The sequence below is a fragment of the Lasioglossum baleicum genome, chromosome 16 (assembly GCF_051020765.1).
Source record: "Lasioglossum baleicum chromosome 16, iyLasBale1, whole genome shotgun sequence".
NCBI lineage: Eukaryota > Metazoa > Arthropoda > Insecta > Hymenoptera > Halictidae > Lasioglossum > Lasioglossum baleicum.
The window spans coordinates 11,534,729-11,562,657 of record NC_134944.1 but is presented as its reverse complement, the minus strand read 5'-3'; the positions used below and the strand labels follow the sequence as shown (position 1 = coordinate 11,562,657).

At 37.8% G+C, this 27,929-nt stretch overlaps 3 protein-coding genes across 9 annotated transcripts in view; 1 reads left to right on the top strand and 2 right to left on the bottom strand.

Annotated features, from left to right (window-relative positions):
* Positions 1-27,929, top strand: part of LOC143216820 (uncharacterized) — a 42,131-nt gene that overhangs the window by 4,382 nt on the left and 9,820 nt on the right. For 2 of the 7 annotated variants that reach the window (XM_076440286.1, XM_076440288.1), the window contains exon 2: positions 19,886-20,138. The exons of 3 other annotated variants lie outside the window; for them this stretch is intronic. In XM_076440286.1, coding sequence (XP_076296401.1) covers positions 20,045-20,138 — 94 coding nt within the window. In that variant the 5' untranslated portion in view covers positions 19,886-20,044. Of the gene's footprint in view, positions 1-2,067; positions 3,337-14,020; positions 14,899-19,885; positions 20,139-27,929 lie in introns of those variants that run through there. 2 more of the 7 variants (XM_076440292.1, XM_076440293.1) reach the window with 2 other exon arrangements.
* LOC143216841 (uncharacterized) lies at positions 5,701-6,485 on the bottom strand. The gene is made up of 2 exons (XM_076440330.1): positions 6,302-6,485; positions 5,701-6,085 (listed from the first exon to the last, which is right to left on the bottom strand). The coding sequence occupies exons 1-2, from the start codon at positions 6,399-6,401 to the stop codon at positions 5,868-5,870; spliced, it is 318 nt and encodes a 105-aa protein (XP_076296445.1). The 5' UTR covers positions 6,402-6,485; the 3' UTR covers positions 5,701-5,867.
* On the bottom strand, positions 24,847-26,214 carry LOC143216838 (uncharacterized). The gene is made up of 2 exons (XM_076440328.1): positions 26,053-26,214; positions 24,847-25,330 (listed from the first exon to the last, which is right to left on the bottom strand). The coding sequence occupies exons 1-2, from the start codon at positions 26,144-26,146 to the stop codon at positions 25,017-25,019; spliced, it is 408 nt and encodes a 135-aa protein (XP_076296443.1). The 5' UTR covers positions 26,147-26,214; the 3' UTR covers positions 24,847-25,016.

Genomic DNA, 27,929 nt, shown 5'->3' with positions numbered 1-27,929 from the left:
ATTATGTACACAATGCAATCTAGTTTTGTTAGTTCCAGAACTAATGGATCAGTCGGAAAATATCACTTGTTCTCTTATAATCGATGCTATCACACAGAACGGTTTTATAACACGTTAACTGCTATGTCAGATCATGTGTGTCTGACCATATTCTTCTTCTACGTTCAAGGTTTAATTTTGTATACAACGCAATCTGGCTTTGATAGCTTTAGAACTAGTGCATCAGTCACAATAACATTTATAATTGTACGGATTGTAAAATGTTCCTATTAGAACGTGTTTGAAACGTTCACATGCACGTCCGGGCACACGTGTGTGTGTGAGTGACAACATTCCTCTTTTACCTTCAAGATTTAATTTAGCACATAATGCAATCTGGCTTTGTTAGCTCCAGGAGCAACCAGTGTATCGGTCGCAATGAAATTTATAATTGTTGGGATTATAAATGTTCTTATTAGAACGTATTTCACACAGAATTTTACGACTTTACGAACAACTTTACAACTTTATAATTATACAATTTTTAGATTTCATAATGTCCGAATCTTAAGAAAACACGTTTATAGTGGTACTTACCTACGCGAACTTTTCAATATGAACCAACACCTGTACGATGAAACGAAAATATTGAAGTTTTAGTTTGGAAAAAAAAGTAGAACTTTTTCTACTTTTCTACGGGACTGTAAAGAAACTTTCGTTATACGTACATATATGTAGACCGTAATAAAAAAAAACTTAAGCAAGAATCTATTGATATTAAATACTAAATACACAAAGGAACTGTTTGCAGTTTATTTTGCAAATTCATTAAGGCAGAAACATTCCCTATTGCGGAATATATTTCGTTTTGCAGTAAATACTAAAGACGGTCCATATAACGAACAAATATGTGTGTACTTGGTTCATTTTGGTCACTAATTTTAATATGAAAATTCTATTTTCTATTTATTTTGGAAGTTTATTAGGCACCGATAAACATTGAAAGTTTCACATAAATAATTCAAAGGAAAAATGCTCTTTGAACTGAAAAGTTTCAACCACGAGAACCATAGTATGTGTTCAGGTGAAAAAGAAGTGGTTCTTGCTTTTTATGCAGTTTATTTTGAGGAAATTCCATTTCTTCTCTCTGCTTTCCTTCTACCGGATATGTTCATATCTATCCCAGTTCTGTAATTTCTGCTCTTCTTCCGCTGTTCCACTCACGTACTTCTATTCTTCAAAAATGACAAGTTCCCACATTCCCAGCAGCAGCAGCAGCAACAGGAATGCTCCGGAATATTTACGTTATTACGAAAGACCGGATTCCATTCAGCCCCTTCTAGGGCAGACAATTCCTCTTATTTTGCATAAAGATCCGCGCAGTCTACCCAAAATATTCAGGCAATGTTCTCGCTTTATCAACTAAACAATAAATATTGCTTGAACATTATATTTGCATTCAAAAAATTGAATTAGATTTAAGCATATTTATTTTAGGAATTTCTAAAATATTTAGGCGACACGCGTGACGTGTTTACGTTTTATGAACCAGACAATGAATTGCTCGAACTTGAATTACAGCTGATTAAAAATTCGATTTATATTTAGCTTAGGAATGCCTTAAATATTTAGGCGCGACGTTTCCGCTTTGTTAACTAAATGATAAATGTTGGAAATTAAATTTGAATTTTGACAGTTTAATTAGATTTCTATTTCATTCAGGAATTCGTAATTTATTTAGGCAACGTGCTTCCGCTTTATGAACCACAAACAATAAATTACTGGAACATTACATTTGAATTACAGCAGAATGAATCCAATTAGATTCAAGCAAATGTATTTAATTCGATTAAACCGGATTGTGCTTTATCGTATACCCACACACACACACACACCACACGAGTCATTAACAGCTGAAAAAATTGTAAAAGGAATAAAATAAACGGATGGCTGTTCCAATTCCATGTGTAAACCTCGTGAGACCACCTGTTTAATTGGACAAATGAGCAATTAAGTGAAGTTACCGTAGCATATGATACATACCGGAAAATGTTCAGTGGAAGATGACAATTTAACACAAAGGTTTGAAACCACGAAGAATATTAAAAACATTAACGGTGCCATTTGCGCACGTTGGTTAACAGAAATGAATAAGAAACACGACTTTAACAAATGTAAATAAATACATGATACATATTTTATACAGCACAGAAAGAATACAGTACATACATATGTATTACTAATCTCGAAAGGTCCAGAAAGAGGATACTATACAAATTATCAACGATGTTTTGGGTATTGTGTCTTACATTCATAATTACACTGTACTTTACTTTGTAATTGTATTTGAATTGTAAAAACACGAATCAAATTTGTAGTTCAGTTGAATCAGAGACCAGAATTACAAATTATACTGTACTTTGTAATTGGAAATTACATTTTACTTTTAGAAACGAATTACATCGTAATTTAATTGAATTAGATACCAGAATTACAAATTACAAAATCAAAATATTGTTTTTAATATATTGTTAACAGTCTGGACGATTATGTTAGTAATATTAAGGAGTTCACTTGCCAAGGAACCTTTGAAAAAGGCAAGAAGGAGTTCTGGTAATTTTCATTGAATCTCTTTTCACTCCTCCGACAGCTGTTCTGAACTCGTGAAATTATAGACGTTTCTTTGAATACCCTGTATACACTGTACAACTTTAGTAACTGATATTCGAGGAAACCGGTCTCCGTGTCGTGAAGCCTAGCGTGTGAGTTTTTATTTCCTTCACACAGTGTTTCTCGAACTACTTCAGCACACAGCTGTTTATCACAATCCGGCATTGCTTCGTAGAACAAAGGGATAGTTTCATTTACATAGCACAACAGTGGAAACCGACTGTTCAAATCGACAGACAGTTCTGTTACAAAATGCTCCGTTTCTGAATTCCTCATCTCTTGTAAGCAGCGACGCTACAGATTTCCCTTCTTCCGATTATTCCTGTCGGTAATTCCACATCGTACGTTACAAATATATTCCCAGTTATTAATTTAACAAGCGAGTCTCGCTTAGTTCTTCTCCCTACATCCTCGCGCTTGCGATACTCTCCTTTTCAATTCCTCGTTCGTCGCTATCAATTTACGAAAGCTCGTGCGCGTCAACGAACGCGAGGATCACCAACGACGTGATCTTCCCAGGACGAGTTCTCCCATCATCGTTCTCCCTACGCGACGACCCAGCCTGATTCGACTGCAGCCGTCAACGAGCAACGAAAGCAGTTCGCCAGGGCCCGCTCTGGGAGGGGGGGGACAACCCGGGCATTTGCCCGGGCGCCAAAATTTAGGGGCGCCATTTTGGCTTTGGCTGTAAGTGTGAGAAAAATATTGATGTTTTAAATATTCAATTAATAGAAAATTTCAGACTACCCTTGCCAGACAATTTTGCTAAAGAAAGAAAAAAGGTCATTTTGTTCAGCGCGGTGCTTAGTGCTTAAAAAGGGGCGGCAATTTGTTTTTTTTTTGCCCGGGGCGTCGTAACCGCTAGAGCGGGCCCTGAGTTCGCATAAAGGAAAGCTTGCCTGCATTCACCGATCGCCATACTCAACTGTCCGATAAGTCGCTCAATATTTCCCTGCGAAGATTCGCTCCGTCTCATCGTCAGTTATCTCTGTTCTCGTCCTCCGCGCCGCGCAGCTTTGGGCAAATCTACCTGTAAGCATTAAGTAGTATACGCATGTTCGCGAAAGTCGTGGTTCCCAGTCGGACGTCGGACGTCTTGTCAAATCTAGCTGTGCGGCCGAATGTCCCTCGCAAGGGGAAATGTCCCCGCTGCGCAGTGGTGTAAATAGGCGGAACTTCACAACGATACGTCAAACACACCTGTCAAACGATTCACGTTGCGACAGTTCAGTTAAAAAGTATAGTGACAGTGACACACAAGTGTATTCACACAAACATATAAACAGTTGTTCTGTATGTTTACTGCTGTAAGAAATAATGGACAGTACGCACTTTTGACGAGGTGTGTACTTTACCGTTCAAATGTTGCATCCTTCTATCGTCGAGTGCGGCGTCTTTGTTTTCTTCTGCGCATCCCTATGAATCTGGTCAACCGCGCACAGCTACATTGTACGCGTGGACAAAAGGTTGTACAGTATCGCATTTGAGCGTCCAGTAAGGGGAATGGGTCGCGGAACGATCATTTCGCACAGGTCAGACTCCGGGACACGTAACAACGACACTTAAAAAATTTGTTTTATTTTTTAACATTCGGTTTCGAAGCAGAAAATTCTGAAAAAATTCATAGACGTGCATCCTGATAGCTAGAATGTTCCTAATTTCTTCCAGAATTTTTAATTGAACAGGATAAGAGAAATTAGGGAAAACCCTGATTTTTGATTGCTCGTCCCGCTGCGCGACCACTTGAACGGAAAAACTAAATATACACGGAAATGAATTTTTTCTAAACGCGCGAACAAACAAAAATATACAGTATCATTCGAATCGTGTAATGTCGGCACTCTCACGTGAACATTGCGTTACGCGTACGTTCACGTTGTGCAATTAAAGGCACCGCGCGGCTGGTACAATCGATAAAGGACAAACGTTACAAAACACGATCATTTAATAACTCATTTAATTAAATTGTCGGAATCCATTTTTAACGAACAAGCGACTCCTGTCCGATTACGTTCGCCGAGGAGGCGGGCATTTTATAACGAATATCGATACAATGTTTTTGCAATACGTAGGAAATTATGCTCCACTTTATTTCGATCTGTAATGCACGTATGTATTTCGAGGAAAGAGAATAATTCATGCTAATGGCGCAAGTACTGCGTTCACAATGAAACGTGACGCGACAAAATTATTAAAAGAGAAAACTACTTTTCCAAATAGTTTTTGGGTAAATTCAGAGGGGGGGGGGGCCACCAACAATTTTTATATTTTATATAATAAGATTAGGATTTTACTGTAAATGTGTATGGTTTGTGGGGGTAAATTGAAGGCCATTAATTTTTTTGTTTGTATTCAAAACAAATATAAATTATACTTCCGCACATTATTAATTCACTATAAATTCAGAATACTATTCAAACGAACTACACACAATCGAAGCAATATACCGCAGTACTCGTTACAGCTACCCTATTATTTAAAAACATCTGGCACAGTCTGGTTTTTACAAACACGAAACGGCGAAAGCATAACAAGGAAATAGATGATCTCAACACTGCGACGGTGGCAGAGGAGAGAGATTGAACAAGGGAGAAGCGGAAAGTACATCCATACGCGCGCGTACTTAATTTAACTTTGTTATCTCCGGCCGTCAGACAGGTGAATAAGCGAGGAAAATGAAAATTTATTCGGTCGATTCTCGGCCAGTCCTTGGATTACACGTGGACTACGCCACAGTCAAAGCACAATATCAAAGAAGTTGGATTCCGACGAATAAACACTATCGACCCGATCCTAGTATCCATTCCCGGGCATAGTAAGGGAATGTCGCGTTTACACTCCCGATCCCGACCATAAGTCGCCGGACAATTCGGATGCGCAGACGATCTTTCGTTATTAAATCGAGGGAAATTTTCAGTTTTTATTAATTTTTAAAGGAAATTCAGAAGAATTCCTATAATCAAAATTTATTTGAAGGTGATTTTCACAGAAAATATTAATATTCTAATTAAATTATATTGGGAATAATGTTAAATAAAAAGCGCGCAAATTGATATGCAAATTGTTTATATAGAAGTAAGTACATACATGCTCTTTGACTAAAAACTGAAATTAATTAGATGAATAGTTAGAATAAAAGTAATGAATATTCAATAGGAAAGCGTAAGTCTGGAATATCGTTTCAGAGAACTATAGAACTATAGAATTATGTAGAACGGTTAGTAGCAAATACAGTTGCGATTATTACATTTTCCACCACGCCAGTGTTTACCGCTGCATTCAACATTGCAGGCGAAAGTGTCCAAGTTCATCATTCTCTTAAACCAATTTGCGTCGCACGGATTTTTAGGGGCTCTACGTTCACGGTTAACTGCGTCCGCGTCATTGGCCGACGCCATCATCAACTCGTCCACAGCTTCGCGTTTCGTAAGACTCTCTGAAAAGGATTTTTCAGTTAGCAACATTGTTAAATCGTTCTTTGTCAGTATTATTATTTCTGATAGCCAGCGAAAATTTTTATGTTGTAGAATTGTGAAATCCTGAAATTGAAAAAAAACTTCCTAACAGAGTGAATTGTTTCATAATTTTTCGTTGGAAAATCAATTTTTTTTCAAACGCGCAACCATAAAATTGTGACAGTTGTATTACTTACTTATCTGGTCAGCTAGCTGACGGTCGGCTTCATGCGAATCACTCTCCGCGGATACGTAGGCGATAGTAACAAAGATGCAAAGCACAAAGATAAGTTTCATCTTGAGTCGAGCAGAAATTTTCTTGTCAAATGCTTGCAACAGATCTGAAGTCAACTGGCGCACCTCGAAGATGGTCTTAAAGGCTGATGCTTATATACATGTTTAATCAAAACCGGGAGTATGATATACTTGGGAACTGCTGGCCACTTCCTTCCTTGCCGCAGAATATTTCCTTCCACATGCAGAGGAAGGAAAAACGATCGAGAAGATCAACAGCTGCATCTACCGTGAGCCATGAAAGTAGTTGAACGCACTTTAAAACAGCATAACTTTTTTATCTTATAATTATTATACCCCAAACAACCTGATGTTTTCTAAGCAATTGGGAGCATTGATTTACTAAATGATCTGCAAAATAGATTTTCCAAAAATTACAATCTAGAATGCCATTTGGTAAATCATTTCTTCCAATTGATTCTAATCGAAAGAAGTCAGACCATTTGTTTTAAAGTGCGATGAAATACTTTCGCGGTTCACCGTATGACACGTTATTATTATCTAAAATACCATTTCCGTGCGAGTCTTTCCGTTGCGATTGAGATATTTCCTAAAATAATTTTTTCCCTAAAGGAACCTCCGATTCCTTTCTTATTCGTTGATGTATGATTAATATTGTACGTGCATACATATGTATAATATTAGAAACTAAATTGTGAATGTTATTTCTTCCCTTAATGCGATTTAAATAGAGGAGAAATCATATATTGGCATCTTCAATTTTTGAAATTTTACAACAATTTTCAATTTTATCTACTCGATTTTGTTCTTGTTGATCCGCAGTCTAGTAATTATGCAATAATTACGTACAGTCGGCCACACACACTGTTAAAAATCGCATAGCTCCTTTAAAATTGATCCAAATGACTTGACTGTGTTTCTGATGCAGCAAAAGTACGGATCAAGTCATAATCAAAAATAATGATGATCAATCAGTATTCGAAAAGTATAAAGGGTAAGAAAAAAGTATAAGTAATCAAAGAGTATAATAAAAAAAAATTAACGAACGGTTTGACGAACCTCGAATATGTTGGAACCAGTTTGTAGAATTTGAATGAAACTTCAGGATCGAATTGGAATTCCTGCCAGGACGGAAACGAAGCAGAATGGAGCGGATTAGCAGTCGGAATTCTGAGCATTCGGCCGAAGTTAGACCACAAACATATGTAGCAATCGATACAAATCCACTTTCCACTTTCGGGAAGTTTCCCATTGGCCCTTTGGGAAAGTTTTCGCTGTTTGATATATGTACGACGCGGACGAAATTCTTTCGTTTGATACGTGGACAGGAGTTGCTATTGCAAGAAACGGAAACAAAATGATATGTACATATACATGTATTTGTTTTCGAGAATGTGTGAAAACTGTTGTTGTTAGATTTTAGATATATCCTCCCGCGACGATATTGAAACGTTCTTTCGCTTCAGGATTCAACACTGGATTAATTGAACATATTTTTACTACGAAGAATTTATTCGACTGAGAAGAGCTTATTCGACCAATTATTTAGATAAATATTTAGTCGGAAGAATTCGAATAATGCCGAACTCTGTATGATAGCGGCGCTCTGTATCTAGCACATGCAATATCGGGACACAGCTACTGTGTCTCGCAAACGTAGAATACTACATATCACCAAGAAATTCCTAGGCTGCTAGTTGGTCCGATTGTACTTCCCTTATACATATATGTATGTACACCGTGATATACATATGTATGTATACCCTTCTACCTTATAATACCTAAATTGCACGGGAAGTTCTCTTCAAATTATCATTATACATTATGTACGACACTTGCCCGTTACGCTAATTTATATCCCCGTGATCTACTCTGCAATAACGCAAGTTCGAGGACGCTTATAACTTCCAATCCCCTCCCCCCCCGCCCTTCCCACATCTGTACAAAGTAGAAACCATAATATACTCCACCTGTTCTGAACAACTACGCAACACACTTCTTAATGTATTGTTTTACTAATGACAGTGTACTCTCGCGGCGTATAATTGTTTTCAAATGAACTTGCTAGATTTAGATTTAACTTTGCGTCGCGTCGTAGAGGTCACAGTTAATCCCGAACAATTTCATCGAGCGATTACGCGTGAAATTGTTCCATGGGAAACGCAGGTACAGTTTCTAACAGATGCGTTGGGCGAACGTTAACTTTTTTTCCGTATAAAACTTGTTGATCCGGGAAACCCTATTGCGATCAACATATTCTGTGTTAATTAGAAGTATTCTCATTGACTTTCAAACTCGAATAGCTGAAATACAGAACGATAACTGTTGTTGTGTTAAAATGTGTTGAAATTGTTAAAGGAAGACGTTCATTATTCTTTTTACGGCGAATATTTAAAATCCAACATAAATAGTTTTATTTGTAGTCGAGTAAATTCTTTTTTGGCGGATCAAAATATTCGATAAAATTCTTTCTAGTCAAACAAAGTATTCAAATAACGTTCGAATACATTCTGTTCACTCGAATGAATTGTTTTTAGTCGTTTTCTTTCTGGTCGAATTAAATATTCGGATACATTCTTTTTAATGGAATGATATATTCGATCGAACACATTCTATTCAGTCGAATAAATTCTTTTTCGTTGGGGGGGATCAAACATTCGAATACATTCTATTCAATAACACTGTCCAACAAATTTCAACTTTTTTTATGATTTCAATATACTGTTGGGTCCTTCTTATAGAGTTTTCTGCGCTGATTCCGAATTTGTCCTTAATTTTGCTCCTATACGCACAGTTTTTGAAAAACATGGCTTTGAAAAAAAAACATATTTTTCAACTTTAAACAAATACTGTGATGTTATTATAAAAGATATTGAATTGTTCTTTACAGCAAAAGATTCTGTAGACTTTCCCGACTACAATGATATCCAATATCACTACATTATGATTGTTTAAACATGTTTAAACAATGATTAAAGACGGAGAGATAAAAGTCTGCTCTATCGCGTGGTATAGTTCGATTTTCCGCTGGACCCTAATTTTTTGAGATAAATTCAAAAATATCCTCAGAAATTGGTGCAAAAGTGGCGTCTCTCCGTCTTTAATCATTGTGTAAACATGTTTAAACAATCATAATGTATTAATATTGGATATCATTGTATTCGGGAAAGTATACAGAATCTTTTGCTGTAAAGAACAATTCAATATCTTTTATAATAACATCACAGTATTTGTTTAAAGTTGAAAAATATGTTTTTTTTTTTCAAAGCCATGTTTTTCAGAAACTGTGCGTGTAGGAGCAAAATTAAGGACAAATTCGGAATCAGCGCAAAAAACTCTATAAGAAGGACCCAACAGTATATTGAAAACAAATTTGGTGTTGGACAGTGTAATTTTTGAATAAGTTCATTTTAATTATGTAAAATATATATATTCGAATGAATTCTTTCTAGTCGATTAAAATACCCAAGTAAACGATTCATGAAACATTCTCTTGTTTTATTTTAATAGTTCACATTTGAATATGTATCATATTATAAAATTATGAACAATGATCTGCATTTTAAGAATCCAAGATCAAATGGCCGCGGTCTAATTTACCGCGAAACCGAACTTGAAACGATGGCATTCAATTCGAGAGTTACGTTGAACGCAGAATGTAACAATCCTGCTCGCTGGCAATGAATTATAGCAACTGCAAACGCAGAACGCAGAAACCACGTTCTAGTAAATCCTGTTACTCCGGCAATGTCCTTCCATGTCTGGACGATCTACAACTCCAAGTTCAATCCAATTTCCCCTGTCCGAATGTAGTTAAATAAAACGTTACGTAAACCACGATCGAGCGCGTTAACTTCAGCTTCGAATCTTTCCGCTTCTGCGTGTTGTTCCATTTTGTAACCGAGACTTGGACGGAGACGAAGCAAACGCGACACAATTTGTACCGAGTGTCTCTCCAATCAAAGAAATTAACGATTCGCCGAAGTGAAAGATCTTGAGCGTTCTCAATAGAGCTTGTATTGACTTCAACTTATCGACACATGCACTTCTGGTAAAGGTGACCCTATTTCGAGAAGATCAAGCCCTAGTTTGCTGGCAGACACCTGGGGAAAAATAGTTCAACTAATAGGAAACAAAATTGTTCATCATTTCTGTCGCACTGTGTTGTGCGCAGTCTTCTGTTTCAATTTTACAGTTTTATAATTGTACAATTTTACAATTGTACAATTTTACAATTGTACAATTTTACAATTTTACAACTTAACAACTCAACAACTTGAGAATTTTTCAATTCCACAATCTTACAATTGTATGGATTGATACAATTTTCCAATTCTACTATTGTGCAAATTTACAAGTTGACAATTTTGCAACTTTACAACTTTACAATATTGCAATTTCACAATTTTTACAACTTCACAACTTTACAACTTGGCAGCTTTAACTGTCGATCCACAAATGAGTACGAGAGCAATTGCCCTAGGCCCCAGAAGCAAGCATGAGTCAAAGTAGCGTAATAAGAGTTCTGGCCCGACAGAAATTTCAGTTTCACAAATCACTACTATGTAATCGGGAGTTCATTATGTTTGTTCTGTCCGTGACCTTGTGAATATGACCTTGAGTAATTATAGTCTCTGAATTCGTAATGAAAGGGACGATTATTGTAGATGTTTAAAAAAGGGTGGTTCCGTTTAAAAAAATGAAGGCGACCTTGATATATCTCTAAAAAAAATTATTTAAAAACAAAAATTTTTTGTTGTCGTATGAGACCCATTTTACCATTCAACTTTATCCTCGAGACATTTAACGTGTTTTTGAAAACAACAAAGATATTTGAGCAGATAACGCTAGGTGACTCACCCTGTCTCTGTATGTATACAGTATATACATACATACAATGTATGTACTTACCTACCGCACCGCCTCAAATAATCAAGAAATTTTATATTTTTATTCAATCCGTTGTCGAATGAAACTTTGTAATTTTTTCAGAATTTCTTACGGTACAAATTAGAAAATTATTGTATGCAACTAAACATTCAATTAAAAGGTTCCTCGATAAATATTTCTTCGCGGTTCGTTTTAATTGCCGTAATAAAAACTTTTATGTTCTTCCGCAGCCAGAACCATAATTTTATCGATTCAACGTCGAGGAAGACGCGATTCATTTCCAACTTTCCCAGAACTACCTCGCGCGATCATAAATCACAAATTTGATCAAAATGGCGAAACTTTTCGATTCCACGCCACGTTGAGAGAGAGAGAGAGAGAGAGAGAGTCACCCCTCGAAAACTTTTAAAATGGTTAAGGTCGTTTTAGATACTTCCGATTTTAACTTGATATTGAGTTATACATACTGGAAAATACAATTTTGGCCAGTCGTAAATAATGGTATTAAATTTGAGATGCGAATTCCTTGCAAAATGGAGCAGCATGTTATTCAAACAATCATTTCTATTCTTGATTTGGTTAAAATAAAAATTCTGAATTTGATGGCTACGATCAAATCAATTCGCATGGAAATTGCAGGGATTAAATTGAAATTTGAATTCGCCATCTGCAGTTAGCTGATAAAATTATTATTTTTGCTTAAATAGTAGGTAACAACATTTTTCATCCGACTATTATAATATTTGGAATTAACAATTTTTATTGAAGTAATATTCTGTTCCAACATTTTCATCCCTTAAAATAAAATGTAGAATTGAATATTGACTATTAAATCAATTCAGACGGAAATTGCAGATATTAAATTGGAATTTGAATTCAATTCCTGCACTGTGATTATTGTGTTTTTCCATAGAGAATAAAACGATTTTAACAGAACCATTAGAATGCCAAAAAATAGTTCGCACTGGAGAAGATTCAGTCTCCTCGATTTCATCGTTTGAAATTGAAATGTAAAATTTCTTATCGACAGTTGAATGAAATTCAAATCGCGCGAAATTTAATCACACTGTTTCTTGGCTGGATAAGAAAACGGCCGCGGCTACTTTCTATACACGCTCTTTAACTTCGTAGCTGTGTAAGGGTGAAACGTGGTCGAGGAGCACGATCGATACACTATCTAAAGCTGCACTCACCAGGTCTTTGGTTTATTGGATATCACTCGATATCTTTGAAGGAATCGCATTCGAGGATGGCCGATTCATTGGAATACTGCTTCGATATATAATTAGGAAAATATAAGTAATTATAATTAGTAGACTGAGGATTTGATGCGTCTATGACAAAACTGACAATGAGTAAATACGATTTCAAATGCCGGAGGAATCAAACAAATTTTCGACTATCAATATATGAACATTAATTTCAATCTATTAAAATTGATGAAGAAGGTCTTCTTTCTGTGGTTATATGATTATAATTAATAGACGAAATTGAAAATTGTTGAAAAATTTTAAAAATTCAAGACGACCTCAATAGATTATTCTATTCCTCCTCTATTCAAATCACAAATAACATTCAATTTAATTTCTACTTCTTGCGATCTGTGCAGACAATTTCTATTTTTCATAAAGATCAGATCCGCTGCCTAATTATAATACATATACTATACGTATAATTAGTAGGCTGCAGATTTGATGCATTTACAACAAAACTTAATGCAGTTCGAATTATATCTTTCTTAGTATCATTTTAAAAAAATAATACAAAAGTATATAAAAAAAAATGTTCTCTGAACCAGTGCCCTTCAGATCTGAAATTTTTCATCGTCAATTAGTGTATTCATTGGAATTATTTTCAACGAGCTGTTTCAGCTTACTAATGCTTCCCCTTAAAATGCCATTTACAGTCACGTTCATAAAGCTTCGTCGTTATTAATTTATTGAAAGCAAACGGGAAATGTTTATAGTTCACATTTATTTTCAATACTCATTAAGTATGTAATTGATAGTATAGTATAGTATATGGTACAGGGTTGAATTTTATCGTTTCCAGGCTCTGGCTGATGCAATTAATCCATTAATGATTACTAGACTACGAATCTTTATGCAAAATGGAAAATGTTTTGCATCGATTGTGGAAGGCAGGAATAATATAAAAATTGACTTGATCCCTTGCGGAATCTGTACGGTTAAGGGGGCCGTCTCCTAGCAGATGACGGTCGCGCGTGAACACTCACACACCGCTAGAGTACACTCACACACCGCTAGACCACGTATACGTACGCGAGAATTGCTAGGATCAGGGAAATGCGTTCTGATTTCTCGATAATGCAAAGACGGGGGTTTTTATTAGTCAAAATCGCTAGATAAAAGATCAATCTAGTGCGCTGTTTGCTTCAAAAGTCGTTCTTTTACGTTTCCGAGCAATGATTTTGCAATATTCGGCTGCATGTTGCCCGTCGCATGTTGCCCGTTAGATGGCGCTGCAGTCACGCCGGCGTACTAGCCTCTCCGACGGGCAACATGCAGCCGAATATTGCAAAATCATTGCTCGGAAACGTAAAAGAACGACTTTTGAAGCAAACAGCGCACTAGATTGATCTTTTATCTAGCGATTTTGACTAATAAAAACCCCCGTCTTTGCATTATCGAGAAATCAGAACGCATTTCCCTGATCCTAGCAATTCTCGCGTACGTATACGTGGTCTAGCGGTGTGTGAGTGTACTCTAGCGGTGTGTGAGTGTTCACGCGCGACCGTCATCTGCTAGGAGACGGCCCCCTTAACCTTGATGTCAAGGTGTTGGAAATGCGCCCGGCCCATATAATGTCGAGTGTGATCGCTGCGCCCTCTTTTTGGTTGTTTTGCCGCGTGCCTCTTTTGGCGGGATTGCGCTGGTCACCGTGTCTTGTTGCGCCGCGCCGCGCCGTCGTTGTGTCAACGCAAAATCTAACAGAAGAGAAGCGGAACTTTAGCCTGATCTCACTGGCAGTTGGTTGACTCTACGAGATGAAGCACGACGTGACACGATTCGTGCCTACGATACCCCTGCAATGACGGGTGGTACTTGTCACAGTACTCCCCCTCCCCCCCTGGGTCAAATTCGTGTTTTGTCAACGACAAAACTTCATCGTGCGTAGAAGCTTAAACATTCTTATTTATTGCTCCGACATAATTTTCTTTGTAACCAATGTGGACTGCACCGTTGTGGAGAGCAAAACACGTAAAATACATTACGTGATCGGAGCACCAATCAAGATGGCGGACTTTAATAGGCCAAACACCATTTCCACGAACAAACGAAATGAAAAGGCGTAGCGTATAGTACAGTGGTCATGCCATTGTACGATGCCGAACAACAAAAACATGCAAGACGCATATATATTCCACGAAAATCAATAAACACATAGAACCCGGCCGCCGCCGGTGCAGTAAACTGCACCCGGAAGGGAAACGCCGCGCTGCACATAGTTCTTCCTTCGTAATCGTGTTCCCAACGAGAATTATATCGGCGTTGGAATCTGGACGAGAGAGAGAGAGAGAGAGATAAATCAACCTTCGTTCATAAACGAATTTATTAGAGTAAATACTTCTGGGTTACTCCGGTTGGCAGCTTCGGGATTACAGACAGATTATGTCTGGGTTATATTGGTTGGTACTGCAATCTCTTCACTTGGTGGTTTTTACTGAACTTGCGTGCCAGATATTAGGAGAACGAGGGCGCAGGGTATAGCGATGATCAAAGTATGGCAGTCAGCGATTATTTGTTTTCCATAGAGAGGAGAAAATTCGAGTGGAACCATTCGAATGTTGACAATAATTCTTATCGGACAATATTCGGTTTCGTCGCTTCCATCCCTTAAAATAAAGTTTCGAATTTGATGTCAGAACTATTTTAACTGAAACATTAAACATTTCCTCCAATCTGGAATAATTCCATTGCGTATGATTTTCTCATTTTATGGATGTCAAAATCATACATACCTCGTAACAATACTTAAACGTGTAGGAATTGCTTAGACAGCAACATTTTTAATATTGTAACGTATAATAGAAATTTCGAGAGAACGTAGACGGCTCATGTTGATGGCATAAACGTAAGAATAATTCGAGAGCGAGACCTAAACAGGTACCAGATCTCTATGTTTACCGAGCTTCCCACCACGGCTTTGAGGTCCAAGTACGTCTCTTGATTGCATTGTGCTACTAATAGGCAAACGCGAGCAAAGGCAGCATTTCATCGAATCAAGAAACGCTTGTCGCGTGTTCTGCGGCATGTAGAACCTCTTGTCCTTGCGGAATGCCTGCTTTGATCTTTAACGTCCGATGTGTTGTATTCTTCAGTGTCCCCTGCATTGTTGCATTCAACGCTTCAATCGAAACGCGATGTACATACATATGTATCCAATTCGATTGACTAGGGTAAATGTACCTATTACTGCTGCTCGTGTACGTTTTACCGCGGTATTTTTTTTCCAATCGGACTAAAATACGCGGTATTTCATTTTCTCTCGACAAAAATGATATCATTCAACGATTTCGGTCCTGTAGTTTTCACAGGTCGAGTTATCGAGATATATTACCTACTGTAATTCATAAAACAATGCAAATCGAAATCGTAGATGTTTGCATGTCTCGTGTAAATATCGCGCCCTGTATGTTCGGCGAAGACCAAATGGAATATAATAGTAATGGTAACAATGGTATTGGAACGAGTAATATCGGGAACAATAGATAACGGAACACAACGGGCTGCCAAATATTGGCACGAGCCGATTACCACCAAAGCCGTGATCAAATTGCAAATGTAATACATCAGGAACGTGCCAGAGGAAACATAATTGCCATATTTCTATGTATAGAAATGCCGAACGAGATGTATTAATACATCCCGGGCGGCCATCGTCAGCTAGAACAATTACTTTCATACTTTCCTACACCCCGATCGGGAAAGAATCTTTAAAAAATTCCAATTTCATATCCGTGAAATGAGGAGAATCATATGTATACATATGTATGTAGAATGAAATTACGATAGATTGGAAGAAATGATTGATTTTCAAGTTGAAATACCTCTGCCGGCGTCAAATTCGAAATTTTATGTCAAGGGATGAAAGCGACGAGACTAAATATTGTCCAATAAGAATTATTGTCGACATTCGAATGGCAGCACTCGAATTTTTTCGTCTCTATGGAAAAACAAAATAATCGCTGCAGATGTTGAATTCTAATTTCAATTTAGTCCCTGCGATTTCTGTCCGAACCGATTTAACTGTCGACATTAAATTCGAAATTTTATTAATATATTCGGACACTCTTAAAAGGACGACAACTTTTTCAATGTTGGACCATACTACTTGGATCCTTTTTAGAAAATATGAATAAAACAATTATTTGCCTACACCCCGAGTGGGAAAGAATCTTTAAAAAATTCCAATCGGTCGGAGTTGTACAGGAAATAGTAAAAGTTGTTGTTCACAACTTTTTCGTGTGTGCCTGTATCGAAAATAATCTGAAAATTTCATCAAAATAAATCGACGCGGAGAGAAACGACAGGTAACTTGAAAAAATTGCAAAAGGCAGGATAGCACATACTAGCAGCTGATTCTTGTCAGAATTCCTTCTATGTATACATAGGTTAAACTTGACGCAATAAACATTTCAAGATGGAATCCGTCGGGACTTCTAGTTCTGCTTTGTTAAATTCGACTAAACTGCATAGAAAACTGGTACTCGCGAACAATACCTAATTTTCTGACTTCGACTTTCCACCGAAAATGTGGCGAAAGAGCATTATCCTCTTCCTTGGAATTAATTTTCGAGGGAATTTCGAGGGAATCGCAAAAAGTAGGAGTTTTCATGGTTCGCTGAAGATAGAGAGGAACACTGTCGCGAATAGGATATCGAGAAGAAGCTGGTCCGCCAGGCTTAACGCGCTAGAAGTGCTAGAACGGCATGCTAATGGAAATCGATTTGCGAAATGTCTTTCGGGTCGGAGCCTGAATGGTATTTCTCTAATTAACATTTTTCCCCTTTTAACTTCTCCACAATAAAACGACCTGACTTTCAACTTTCCACTTTATCCACTTTATCCACTTGACAATTCTATGGTGACACTCTGGTGACTAGACTGCGGATTTTAATGCGAAGTAAAAATTGGTTTTTGTCTTAACAATTTTAATCACAGTTGATAATAATTGTATAATACTTATTCTATACACACACTATACGTATACAGGGCACAGGGTGTTTCGTCTAAAACGGGTCACCTAAATATCTCTTCAGGTTATTGCGATGCAAAAAATATTTGTTACGCAACGTGCAATGGTGTCAATGGACCAAATATATGGCACGAATATTTTTTTCCGAAGGCCATTTTTTTCGGAGTTATCAAGGTCATCAGGAGTTATCACTTTGATACATAACTACGACTACATTTTTATTTTATTGGTTTGATAAAAATCAAGGATAAATGGCTGGGGGTCTTCTGATACATTTTTTTGAAGCAACAATTTTTAGTTTATATTTAAGGGCAATCCCTAGCTTGTAGATACATATATATCATCATTATCTATCAATAATGATTTCTTTTAGAACTTCCACGTAAGTAGTTATAATAATAGACTTCCTTATTATAGCATTCCTTATCTCTCGCAATAAGCTTTTCTTTACAGCTGCGACGACGATCTTCTTTTGTCGTTTGTTGTTCATAATTTCTTAGAAAAAAAAGGATGTTCACATCGTTTGTTTGGCTATATTTTCACTAATGGTTAAATAACGACGACTGAGAAAGGCAATAGTATTTAATCTCAAGCCTAACAGAAATGAATAACAAAGATGAATTCAGTAAATTATTATGTTTGATCCAATATTATAAAGCAAAAAGTTAAACAAGAATTAAATTAAATTGTATAAAAGAAACATTAACATTGTATGAATTCCATGGTTTTATTATAAGGACTGACTGAGAGTAAAATCGTTTAACATTTATAACGTTTACAATATTTATTTAAACCTTTGAACCCAGAGACATTTTGTTCAAGTAATAAAATAACATTAAATTAAAAGATTGCAATTTGCTAATAAATAAAATGTTATTTTACTATTTTCTTAATGAGTTTTTCAAGTGGACATATTTTGTCCGATTTTGTAAATATTATACATAATTATTGACGCCATCACGATGCATTTATAAATCGCAAATAGCACGATTTATGTAACAGTATTCACCTGAACAGTGTCAGCAGTTATAAAAGTTTATAATTGCTCGAAAATTAGGTCACAGAGCTCCCATGAACACGGAAAGCATCGTAAATAGACTGCAGTACTTTATGCAAAATTGTATATGAATTTCCTCGATTAGGAGTTAAATCCAAATAGTTCTAATTGATATTAAAAAACGTGGTAACAAACAATACGTGTAAAATGTTGCGAAATTCTTCCGATATCTTCATTGCTTTGCATTACATTTATCATATATATTTAAAAAATATAAATTTTCTCGATTACTTCCAAGGAGCAGAAGTTAGATGAAAATATGTATATTAATAGTTCGAATAAATGAGGAGTAATATAAAAATATTCCCAAATCCATCCTTCTGAACAACATTTTCCTTTCAAGTTTTTGTCTTCCGTTCAACTTTAAATTTAAATACCTGTAAACTGTGAACACAACACGATATTGTGTCCGAATATTTTCGTTTAGCCGACTGGATTGTTGTTCGCGAAACGTTCACGTTGTTTCTAGTTTCGCTCGATCGGATTCGTTGGATTTTCTTGTAGTTGTTTTCGTGGATGTTCCCGGTCGTTTCAGTTCGCTCGGCTACGTTCCAATCGAAGGGTCGGAGGGGGATAGGAAAGGGAAACGGAATTGGTTTCAGATTTTTTTTTCTCTCACCCAGCCTCCATCCCAACCCCCGCGCCCCGGAGTCGAACGAAAGTCACCCTCCTCCTATTGCGGAAACGCGTTAATATCAAAGGTAAAAAGTAAAAAGGTAGGCAGTTGCGTTGGTATCGGCATTGTTTAACGTGAAATTAATATCGTGCGGCTCGACCTTTTCATTTCTCCTTCCATTTTGTTTAATACGTCGCGCAGTGGGCCGCGTTTCTGTATAATAGCTGGAATTAATTAGAAAAAGGTTCATCTCGTGGAATAGGTTAAAGTTAGATCTCGTTCCGTAAGCTGAGAATTAAGTGGAAAGTTAAAACATTTCTATTGTTTACGATATTATTATTTGAAATAGTATTATACGTATAGTAATTAGTAATAATATATGATGCCGTGGGGGCCGTTTCTGTATACGTAATAGCTGGAATCAATTGAAAAATGTTCATTTCGTGGAATCTCGTGGTTAAAGTTAGATCTTTCCGTAAGCTGAGAATATTAACTGGAAAGGCCGTAGACTCGTGTATGTGGTATCGTTTCTTAAATAAATTAGTTAGGGTGAGTTAAGCGTCTCGAAGCTGAGGAAATCGATTTTTCTTAAGATTATAAGGAAACACTTCCGTACAAAAGAAAGTTACTGGCAGTGACCTTGACGATCATTTCTGTCAAGATGGTACAACAATTTTGGCTTCTCAATCTGGACATGTCAAACCTAATCACGGTTAACTTCCGGAGCGTTTTCCGTTTTTCCAGGAAGTTTCGCGGCTCGGAAATGGAGAAAAATAAAAAATGCAGCATTATCTCCGGATTTGGCTAACTATATAAACAGCAATCTTCCCGATGGAAACATCATTCGCTTCTAAATCGTTTTAAAGTACTGTCAGTGACAATTAACGTTCCATTCCATCAAATATGAAGCTTTTCGCTGTTCTTTGTGTCTTCGTCGCCATTTCCTACGCATCTGCGGCGAGCATTCCGCAAGATGATGGACCGTCTTACGAGTTGAGTAAGTATTAAAAAAACTGCACACGAATTATGCTCTATTCCTTCCGTTCTGCTCGACATAAAATTACGAAAAAAATTCATCAACATTCTATCCAATAGCAGCCACGACAGTAAATTATTTCAGAATTTTTGGTCGCAAAATCGGCTTTTAGAAAATCCGGAAGCTTGAAATTGTAACAGCAGCGTCCCCAACCTCGCTATCTGGGTTACAACACTATGCTTTATTTCTCCTGTTCTGCTCGACGAAAAATCATGAAAAAATTCATGAACGTTCTACCTAACAGCACCTCACGACTGTGAATTGTTTCAGAATTTTTGGTCGCAAATCGGCTTTTAAAAGATCCGGCGCGGCGGCCCAAAATTGCCGACGCGACGTTCCAGTACTCTTCGAAGACTTCCGGATTTTTTAGAAAGTCCATTTCGCAACGGAAAATTCTGAAATTATTCACAGCGGTGTGTGCCGCTGGGTAGAATATTCCCGAATTTTTTCGTAATTTTCGTAACTCGAATGTTGACGAATTTGTTTCGTAAAGCCCAGAAAGGGTCTGAATGTTCTGAAAGTCAGTTGCAGAAGAACGCTATTAATTGGTGTTTGTCAGCACGTGTCGATGTATCATACGAAATATTGAAAATCGGTGAAACAGAAGATTTGATTCTTTCGTTCGAACCATTTGAATGATGCGGAAGAGTAAACGGAGATTTGTTTTGTTTTCAGAGCGCGTAGATGAGCGCGACGCCGACGCCGACGCGTACGCTGATGCGATCTCTGACGCAGTAGCAAGTGCTATAGCCGAAGCTGGTGGGTTTGCTGGTCCTAATACTTTTGCGGACCCTAAAGCTGTAGCTCTTCCCGACGACGATGTTGACAGTCGACCACGCAGATTCACTTGCGACTTTCTCTCTTTCCAAACGGCGTGGTTCAGCGTGAATCATGCTGGTTGCGCTGTTAGGTGCTGGTTCTCTGGACGCAAGGGAGGCGTATGTAGTAACGGCGCCTGCGTTTGCCGAAAATAAAGCGTCACCTACATACTTGTACAATAATTATCCTATAACCTAGAATATTTTCATTCCGTGTGATTCATTTTGTGCATCATCGAGGATAAAGCGCTGGTTTCGAACGAATACTGTATCGCTTTCGTCCGGGTTAGGTAAATCGTTTTAAACGACGATTCTACAGAAAATTACTGATTTGTTAAACATTATTGATACATTAAACTTGTATAACCGTCGAACCTCCAATTGGACTTGAAATCTTTTACTAGTTCGCTTGGAAAGGGTTTTGCGTGTTGTTTCCGTAGAACAAACGCCTGCAAAAAGATTATCGCGAGAGTAGAGTACTGTTGAGATTGTTGTTATATGGGGGAAAAGAGTATAGGGGAACGGGGTGTTGGTATTTATCTGTTTACACGCGAGCTATGTTTACTAATTAAGGCCGTGGCCCGTGAGCTCCGTTTACCAACTTTAAAGGGAGGTTTACCGAACGAGACTTAATTGTACTTGTTGGAGAATTCGAAAACAAGAGAGAACAAAGAATAATTTGCCCTTCACAATGGAAGGGGCAACCGCAAGAAAAAACCTGACGTGTAAAGGCACAATTTACTACGAGTATCGGTCCTGTATTTAGGTGAAGGAACAACAATTTAAGATGGAACTATAGAGTAAACATTGTAACTTGTCTATAAAAAATGTCTACCTAAATTCTACCAGACAGAAGTGAAAATAGAAATTCATCTCTTCTCCTAATGGACTCGATCAATTTAGAACACAGCGGATGATCGAATGTATTAAAGCCACAGTACGGAAAAATAGATTTTCTAACCCCGCGATGAATATTATTGTTTACAACGCTGCTAAATGTACCTGTGTCATTTTTTAAGATTAATGCTGCACAAGCAGATTTCCGTTTAATCGTTCATTAAAGCGACGAAGAGCTCAAATGGAATTCGTTCGGTATGCGCGTTATTCGTTTCGTTTCAGTTACGATAGAATGAAATGTTCGTCCTCCTGTCGTCCACGTTGGAGCATTAAAGTAAACGTAGACATCTAATACATTTAAACTTCCGTCTCCCCTTTTATGAAATAATTAGATCCAAAAACCTTACCTCGAACGGTAAGGGGTGAAAAATTTGTTGTTTCAATATAAAGTTGCCAGCTAATAAAACTAGGTTTATATATATATATACGGTAAAAAATACAACACATTAATACAATAGAACTTAACGAGTAGATTACAATTAGTTTATACCATTCCAAGTTCCAACCATTTCGTTGAAATTCAATTCTAATCGAGCTCGGTTGAATAAAGTGAAAAACAACGTTCAGGCGTTGATACGCTGGTCGCGGAAAAAAGAATCAATAGATTTAGTAAGTATAACAATATTTCAAGATTCTCCCGAGGTTTTTACCGTTTTACCGTTTTACCGTTTCACGTTTCGCCCGCTCGTTGGAGACCCGTGCCCGAAAGTTTACGAAAAGGATGGGATTGCGGTTGACAAATTGCGAATAAAGTTTCCTTCGTAAGCGCCCGCTTTACACGAATTACGTACTATGTACCGTGTCCGCCATACTGTGCACGGGGGTGAAATCTTTTACGAGGTAGCCTGCTGCTCTGGGATCCTCGGCGATGTTCGGCTATGCGTTCAAGCGACCCTACCGTGTCTCGTTCTCGTGTTGTATCGCATCTCTCGGTGTTTACAACGCATTATAATCGCTGTCGAGTCCACCACCAGGAGAGATGGTACAAAAAGGGTTCAGCTCGGCAAACGTGCTAAGCTCCTAAACACAACTTCAGTCCCATGATGATTCGCGGACCATCGAGACACCACGGTTGCCGAAACTTTAAATTCCAATCGCGTCCATTCCGAATCCGACCGGTTCTCGAAACTCGCAGACAATGTGTTTTTAATCCCCGCGATTCTGAGCGGTACACTCGCGGACGAGACTCTTATCGATTCGTATCGGCACTTTGAACGGAGGCTCCGGATTTAAAGGACGATCCCGGTAACAACCGAGATTATTCGAGAGAATCGAGTTCCGTTCGTTTACACAGCCATTAGGAAATACATTAGAAACGAACGCGTGTGGTTAATATCGCGAGACAATATCCCCTGCATCGCTCTCTCGTCCGGTTCCGCTCGAAAAGATTCGGAATCGAGTGTACGCAACGCTCTCTCGGCCGCTTTGCCAGCAACAACATCATTCGGTCCGATGGTCTGCAAAGAAAAGCGAGAGTTGGCCGATCTCGCGGATAAAAATAAACCGAAATCGAAAAATCGATAACGCTGACATAAGAACAGGCTTCTTCTGAAATGCTCGTGTCTCTGCAGCCCGTCTCTATTCAATCCTATTGTTGTTGTTGTTGTTATTATTATTATTATTATTATTATTGTTATTACACTGCGGGTCTTTACGCATTTATAGGAAAATTGCGCGGATGAAATGAAACGTTGTTGCGAAATTTTTCAAATTGAAGATGTGTATTTCACTATAGTGAACACAGGATTGTCAAGTGTCATCGATTGTCAATCCTCGAGATACGACAGGTTGCACGTACGTGCCTCCTGCCGACAAATCTGCAACTATCGATTATCGTTCAATCTGCAGGACAACGTTTGGATTGGAATTATTGTCCAATTACTGGAAGAGTTTGAGAATTGACTTCCTATTGGCATAGACCGCGCGTTTACCTTCCATTCGCCGAGTTAATTGAGTTCATTCGCTGAAACGTATCTTCGCTTTACCAATATCCGAACAAGTTCATAACGCGATGGAGCCGCGCGCTCGATGTCGCTTCCCACGTGAAAGTAGGCGAAAAGGGGGAGGATTCTATCAGATGGACGACCTTCGATTTCTTTTCGGGATTAAGTCTCGCCCATTGAACGAATTCTCAGAACCGTAAACGAGTCGTCTGGGAAACCCACGAATCGATTCATTCCTGCCAGTACCATTTTCGTAGATATAGGTTTTTTGCGCTCCAAATTCACCCTTTTACACGTCAATTTCGATCTTTCGCAAAATCAATTTCAACCTTTTGGAAATCTATTTCAACGTTTCACAAATTTGCACTCAAAGTTTCCAGCCTGGTCTGATTTTTTTTTATCTCTCCGACATGTTGGAGAGAAAAGAGATACAACAATATTTTTAAAAATGACTATATTTATAATATCATATTGAGATGGCTTTCGATATAAATAAAAAAACCCACTTTGTTTTTCATGTTTCTATCATAAAGAGGACAAAAGTTATTGGATAGTTATTAGAAAAGTTATAAAGGTACACTCACACCGTTATACCCCACCCATATGCGACTAAAATAGTATACAGACAAAAAACTAAATATTTAGATCCAGAAGCAAAAAGGAATTGATAACTAGTTAGTTCACAAATGTTGTGTTTCGAATGCGACAAAATCGTTCAAGAATGATATCAATTTTTATTTATTCTACTCCCGCTTCTCACAACTAACGCAGAACATTTTTATTACTTTCGATAAAGAACCACAGATCGACAAAGAACTATTTTATTTTGCATAAAAATGCGCGGATCAACGCAAAACATTTTTATTCTTTTTATTTAGCATAAAGATTCTATTTGTGATATATTTAGGAGATAAATATTCCAAGACAATAAAAGAAATTGAAAATATGTAGTTGGTCGACAGTAATGGATAGACAGGACCCGGCTTGGTTGAATGGGAAAAAGCCCGTAAATTCAAGATGAAATTGTTTATTGAATAATCACAGCATTCGTGAAAAAGCGAGGCATTCTTATGTTAAACTTGAACAATCATTAATATAATAAATGAAATGTATCCAATGGGAAAACCAATGTCGGAGACCAAATCAGAGAACCATTTCCGCGTTGAAGCAGTGGTGCTCCATTATCGGCAGACGCAGACGCCGTTTTGACATCTGCCACCCCTGCGTCTTTGGAACAAGCACCTGGTGGCGCAAGCAGCATGATTAGGACTGAACCATTGCGACTGGAAGGAGAGAACGTCGCAGGTGAATCTGCGTGGACGACTGTCCACATTGTCGTCGGGAAGCGCTGCAGCTTTAGGATCCGCAAAAGCAATCGGTCCCGCGAAAGCATTAGGACCAGCAAACCCACCAGCTTCGGCTATAGCACTTGCCACCGCGTCAGAGATCGCATCAGCGTACGCGTCGGCGTCAGCATCGCGCTCATCGACGCGCTCTGAAAACAAAACAAGTCTCCGTTTACTCTTCCGCATCATTCAAATGGTTCGAACGAAAAAATCAAATCTTCTGTTTCACCGATTTTCAATCTTTCGTATGATACATCGACACGTGCTGACAAACACCAATTAATAGCGTTCTTCTGCAACTGACTTTCAGAACATTCAGACCCTTTCTGGGCTTTACGAAACAAATTCGTCAACATTCGAGTTACGAAAATTACGAAAAAATTCGGGAATATTCTACCCAGCGGCACACACCGCTGTGAATAATTTCAGAATTTTCCGTTGCGAAATGGACTTTTTAAAAAATCCGGAAGTCTTCGAAGAGTACTGGAACGTCGCGTCGGCAATTTTGGGCCGCCGCGCCGCGCCGCGCCGGATCTTTTAAAAGACGATTTGCGACCAAAAATTCTGAAATAATTCACAGTCGTGGGTGCTGTTAGGTAGAACGTTCATGAATTTTTTCATGATTTTTCGTCGAGCAGAACAGGAGAAATAAAGCATAGTGTTGTAACCCAGATAGCGAGGTTGGGGACGCTGCTGTTACAATTTCAAGCTTCCGGATTTTCTAAAAGTCGATTTTGCGACCAAAAATTCTGAAATAATTTACTGTCGTGGCTGCTATTGGATAGAATGTTGATGAATTTTTTTCGTAATTTTATGTCGAGCAGAACGGAAGGAATAGAGCATAATTCGTGTGCAGTTTTTTAATACTTACTCAACTCGTAAGACGGTCCATCATCTTGCGGAATGCTCGCCGCAGATGCGTAGGAAATGGCGACGAAGACACAAAGAACAGCGAAAAGCTTCATATTTGATGGAATGGAACGTTAATTGTCACTGACAGTACTTTAAAACGATTTAGAAGCGAATGATGTTTCCATCGGGACGATTGCTGTTTATATAGTTAGCCAAATCCGGAGATAAAGCTACACTTTTTGATTATTCTCCACTCCCGACCGCGGAACTTCCAGGAAAAACGCAGAACACTACGGAAGTTAATCGCGGTCAGATTTTGCATGTCCAGATTAAAGCTACAGGATGTCCCAAAAATATTCTATTTCAAATTGTACTTAAATTGGGTTATAAAAATGTATATTGGTCTGTGGATCTCTCTCTCTCTCTCTCTCTCTCTCTCTCTCTTTATGCAAAATAAAATTATTCTATATTGATCTGCGCGGATCTTTATGCAAAATAATTAAAATGTTCTGCGTTGTTCGTGGGAAGCAGGAGTTTGATAAAAATTGATATCATCCTTTAACGTTCTGAAAGTTCTCTAATTCTTTAACGTTTTATATTTCACCCAGCCATACCTTCGTAGATGCATAAAAATACGCAAATCTAGTGATTATATTTATAAGATTTGTAACATCCTTTAATTTTCGTATTGTTAATACTGTATTGTTCATGTCTATAGTCTCTCTCTCTCTCTTCTTCTTCTTCTTCTTCTTCTTCTTCTTATTATTATTATTATTTGAAGAGACCAAGATTTAAATCTACATTCAATCCCGATTTGAATCTATATTCAAATTCAACTGTCAGCAACCCAATTTAAGTCGAAATTCAACTCTCGATCATTATATTTAAATCTAAATTCAAATTCAACTTTCAATCATTGTATTTGAATCTAAATTCAAATTCAACTTTCAATCATTGTATTTGAATCTAAATTCAAATTCAACTCTTAGCAATCGAATTTAAATCGAAATTCAACTTTCAAGCGTAAACTTTGATTGTACAGGGTGTGGCCGGACAACTGAGCACGATGTGGGTAGTACAGCTCTAGGCAGGGGATGATTCTACATGTAAATTAAGTCGAAAAGAAGGAATATAACATTTTCTCGTTTGGCACCTCGTTTTCGTGAAGATAGACTTTGAAGATCCGTCAGGTGCGCTTGTTTCAGTATACGCAGAAAGCAGAATCGGTTGCTCATGATCAGACTCGTCAGACGATTCCTATCAACAGCCACGTATCACTGAAGTTTGGCTTAAAGAAAGTCTTACGAGCCAGAGCCGCGAGCATCTCGAGCATTCATGCATTTATAACAGAAATGTATTTCCTATTTCGTAATGTTCTTTTTCAAACCACCCCTTTAAGGTGTAAAATTTCAAACTTTGACAATTATTCCTTCGATGGTTTGTTATGGTAGACCTGTGTGCCAAATTTCAAGCTTGTAGGTCAATGGGAAGTACCCAAAAGGTTTTGATGATCTGTGAGTCAGTCAGTCAGTCAGTCAGTCAGTGACAAATTTAACGATTTTTGAGGTCCTATATCTCGGAACCTACTAATGTTAGAAGATTAATGTTTTGTCAATATTGAGACATGATAGCATTTAACAACTGTACGGAATTACATCTCTCCATCTGCCTCCAGTGCCGAGTTATAAGCCTCTAAAAAACGGCTAAATTGTTTCGTGTAAAAGGAGGTAGTGCAAGAACATGGCTGGTGCACTACCGCGTGCACCTAGATTTTTCAAACTTTACATAAATTGTAAAATTTTCGTGGCTCGAGTTAGTTGAACATCCGAGAAACAATCTCCCATCATTCGTTTTCCCATTCATGTATCCATGAAGCACTGACATCTGTCGAAAGTT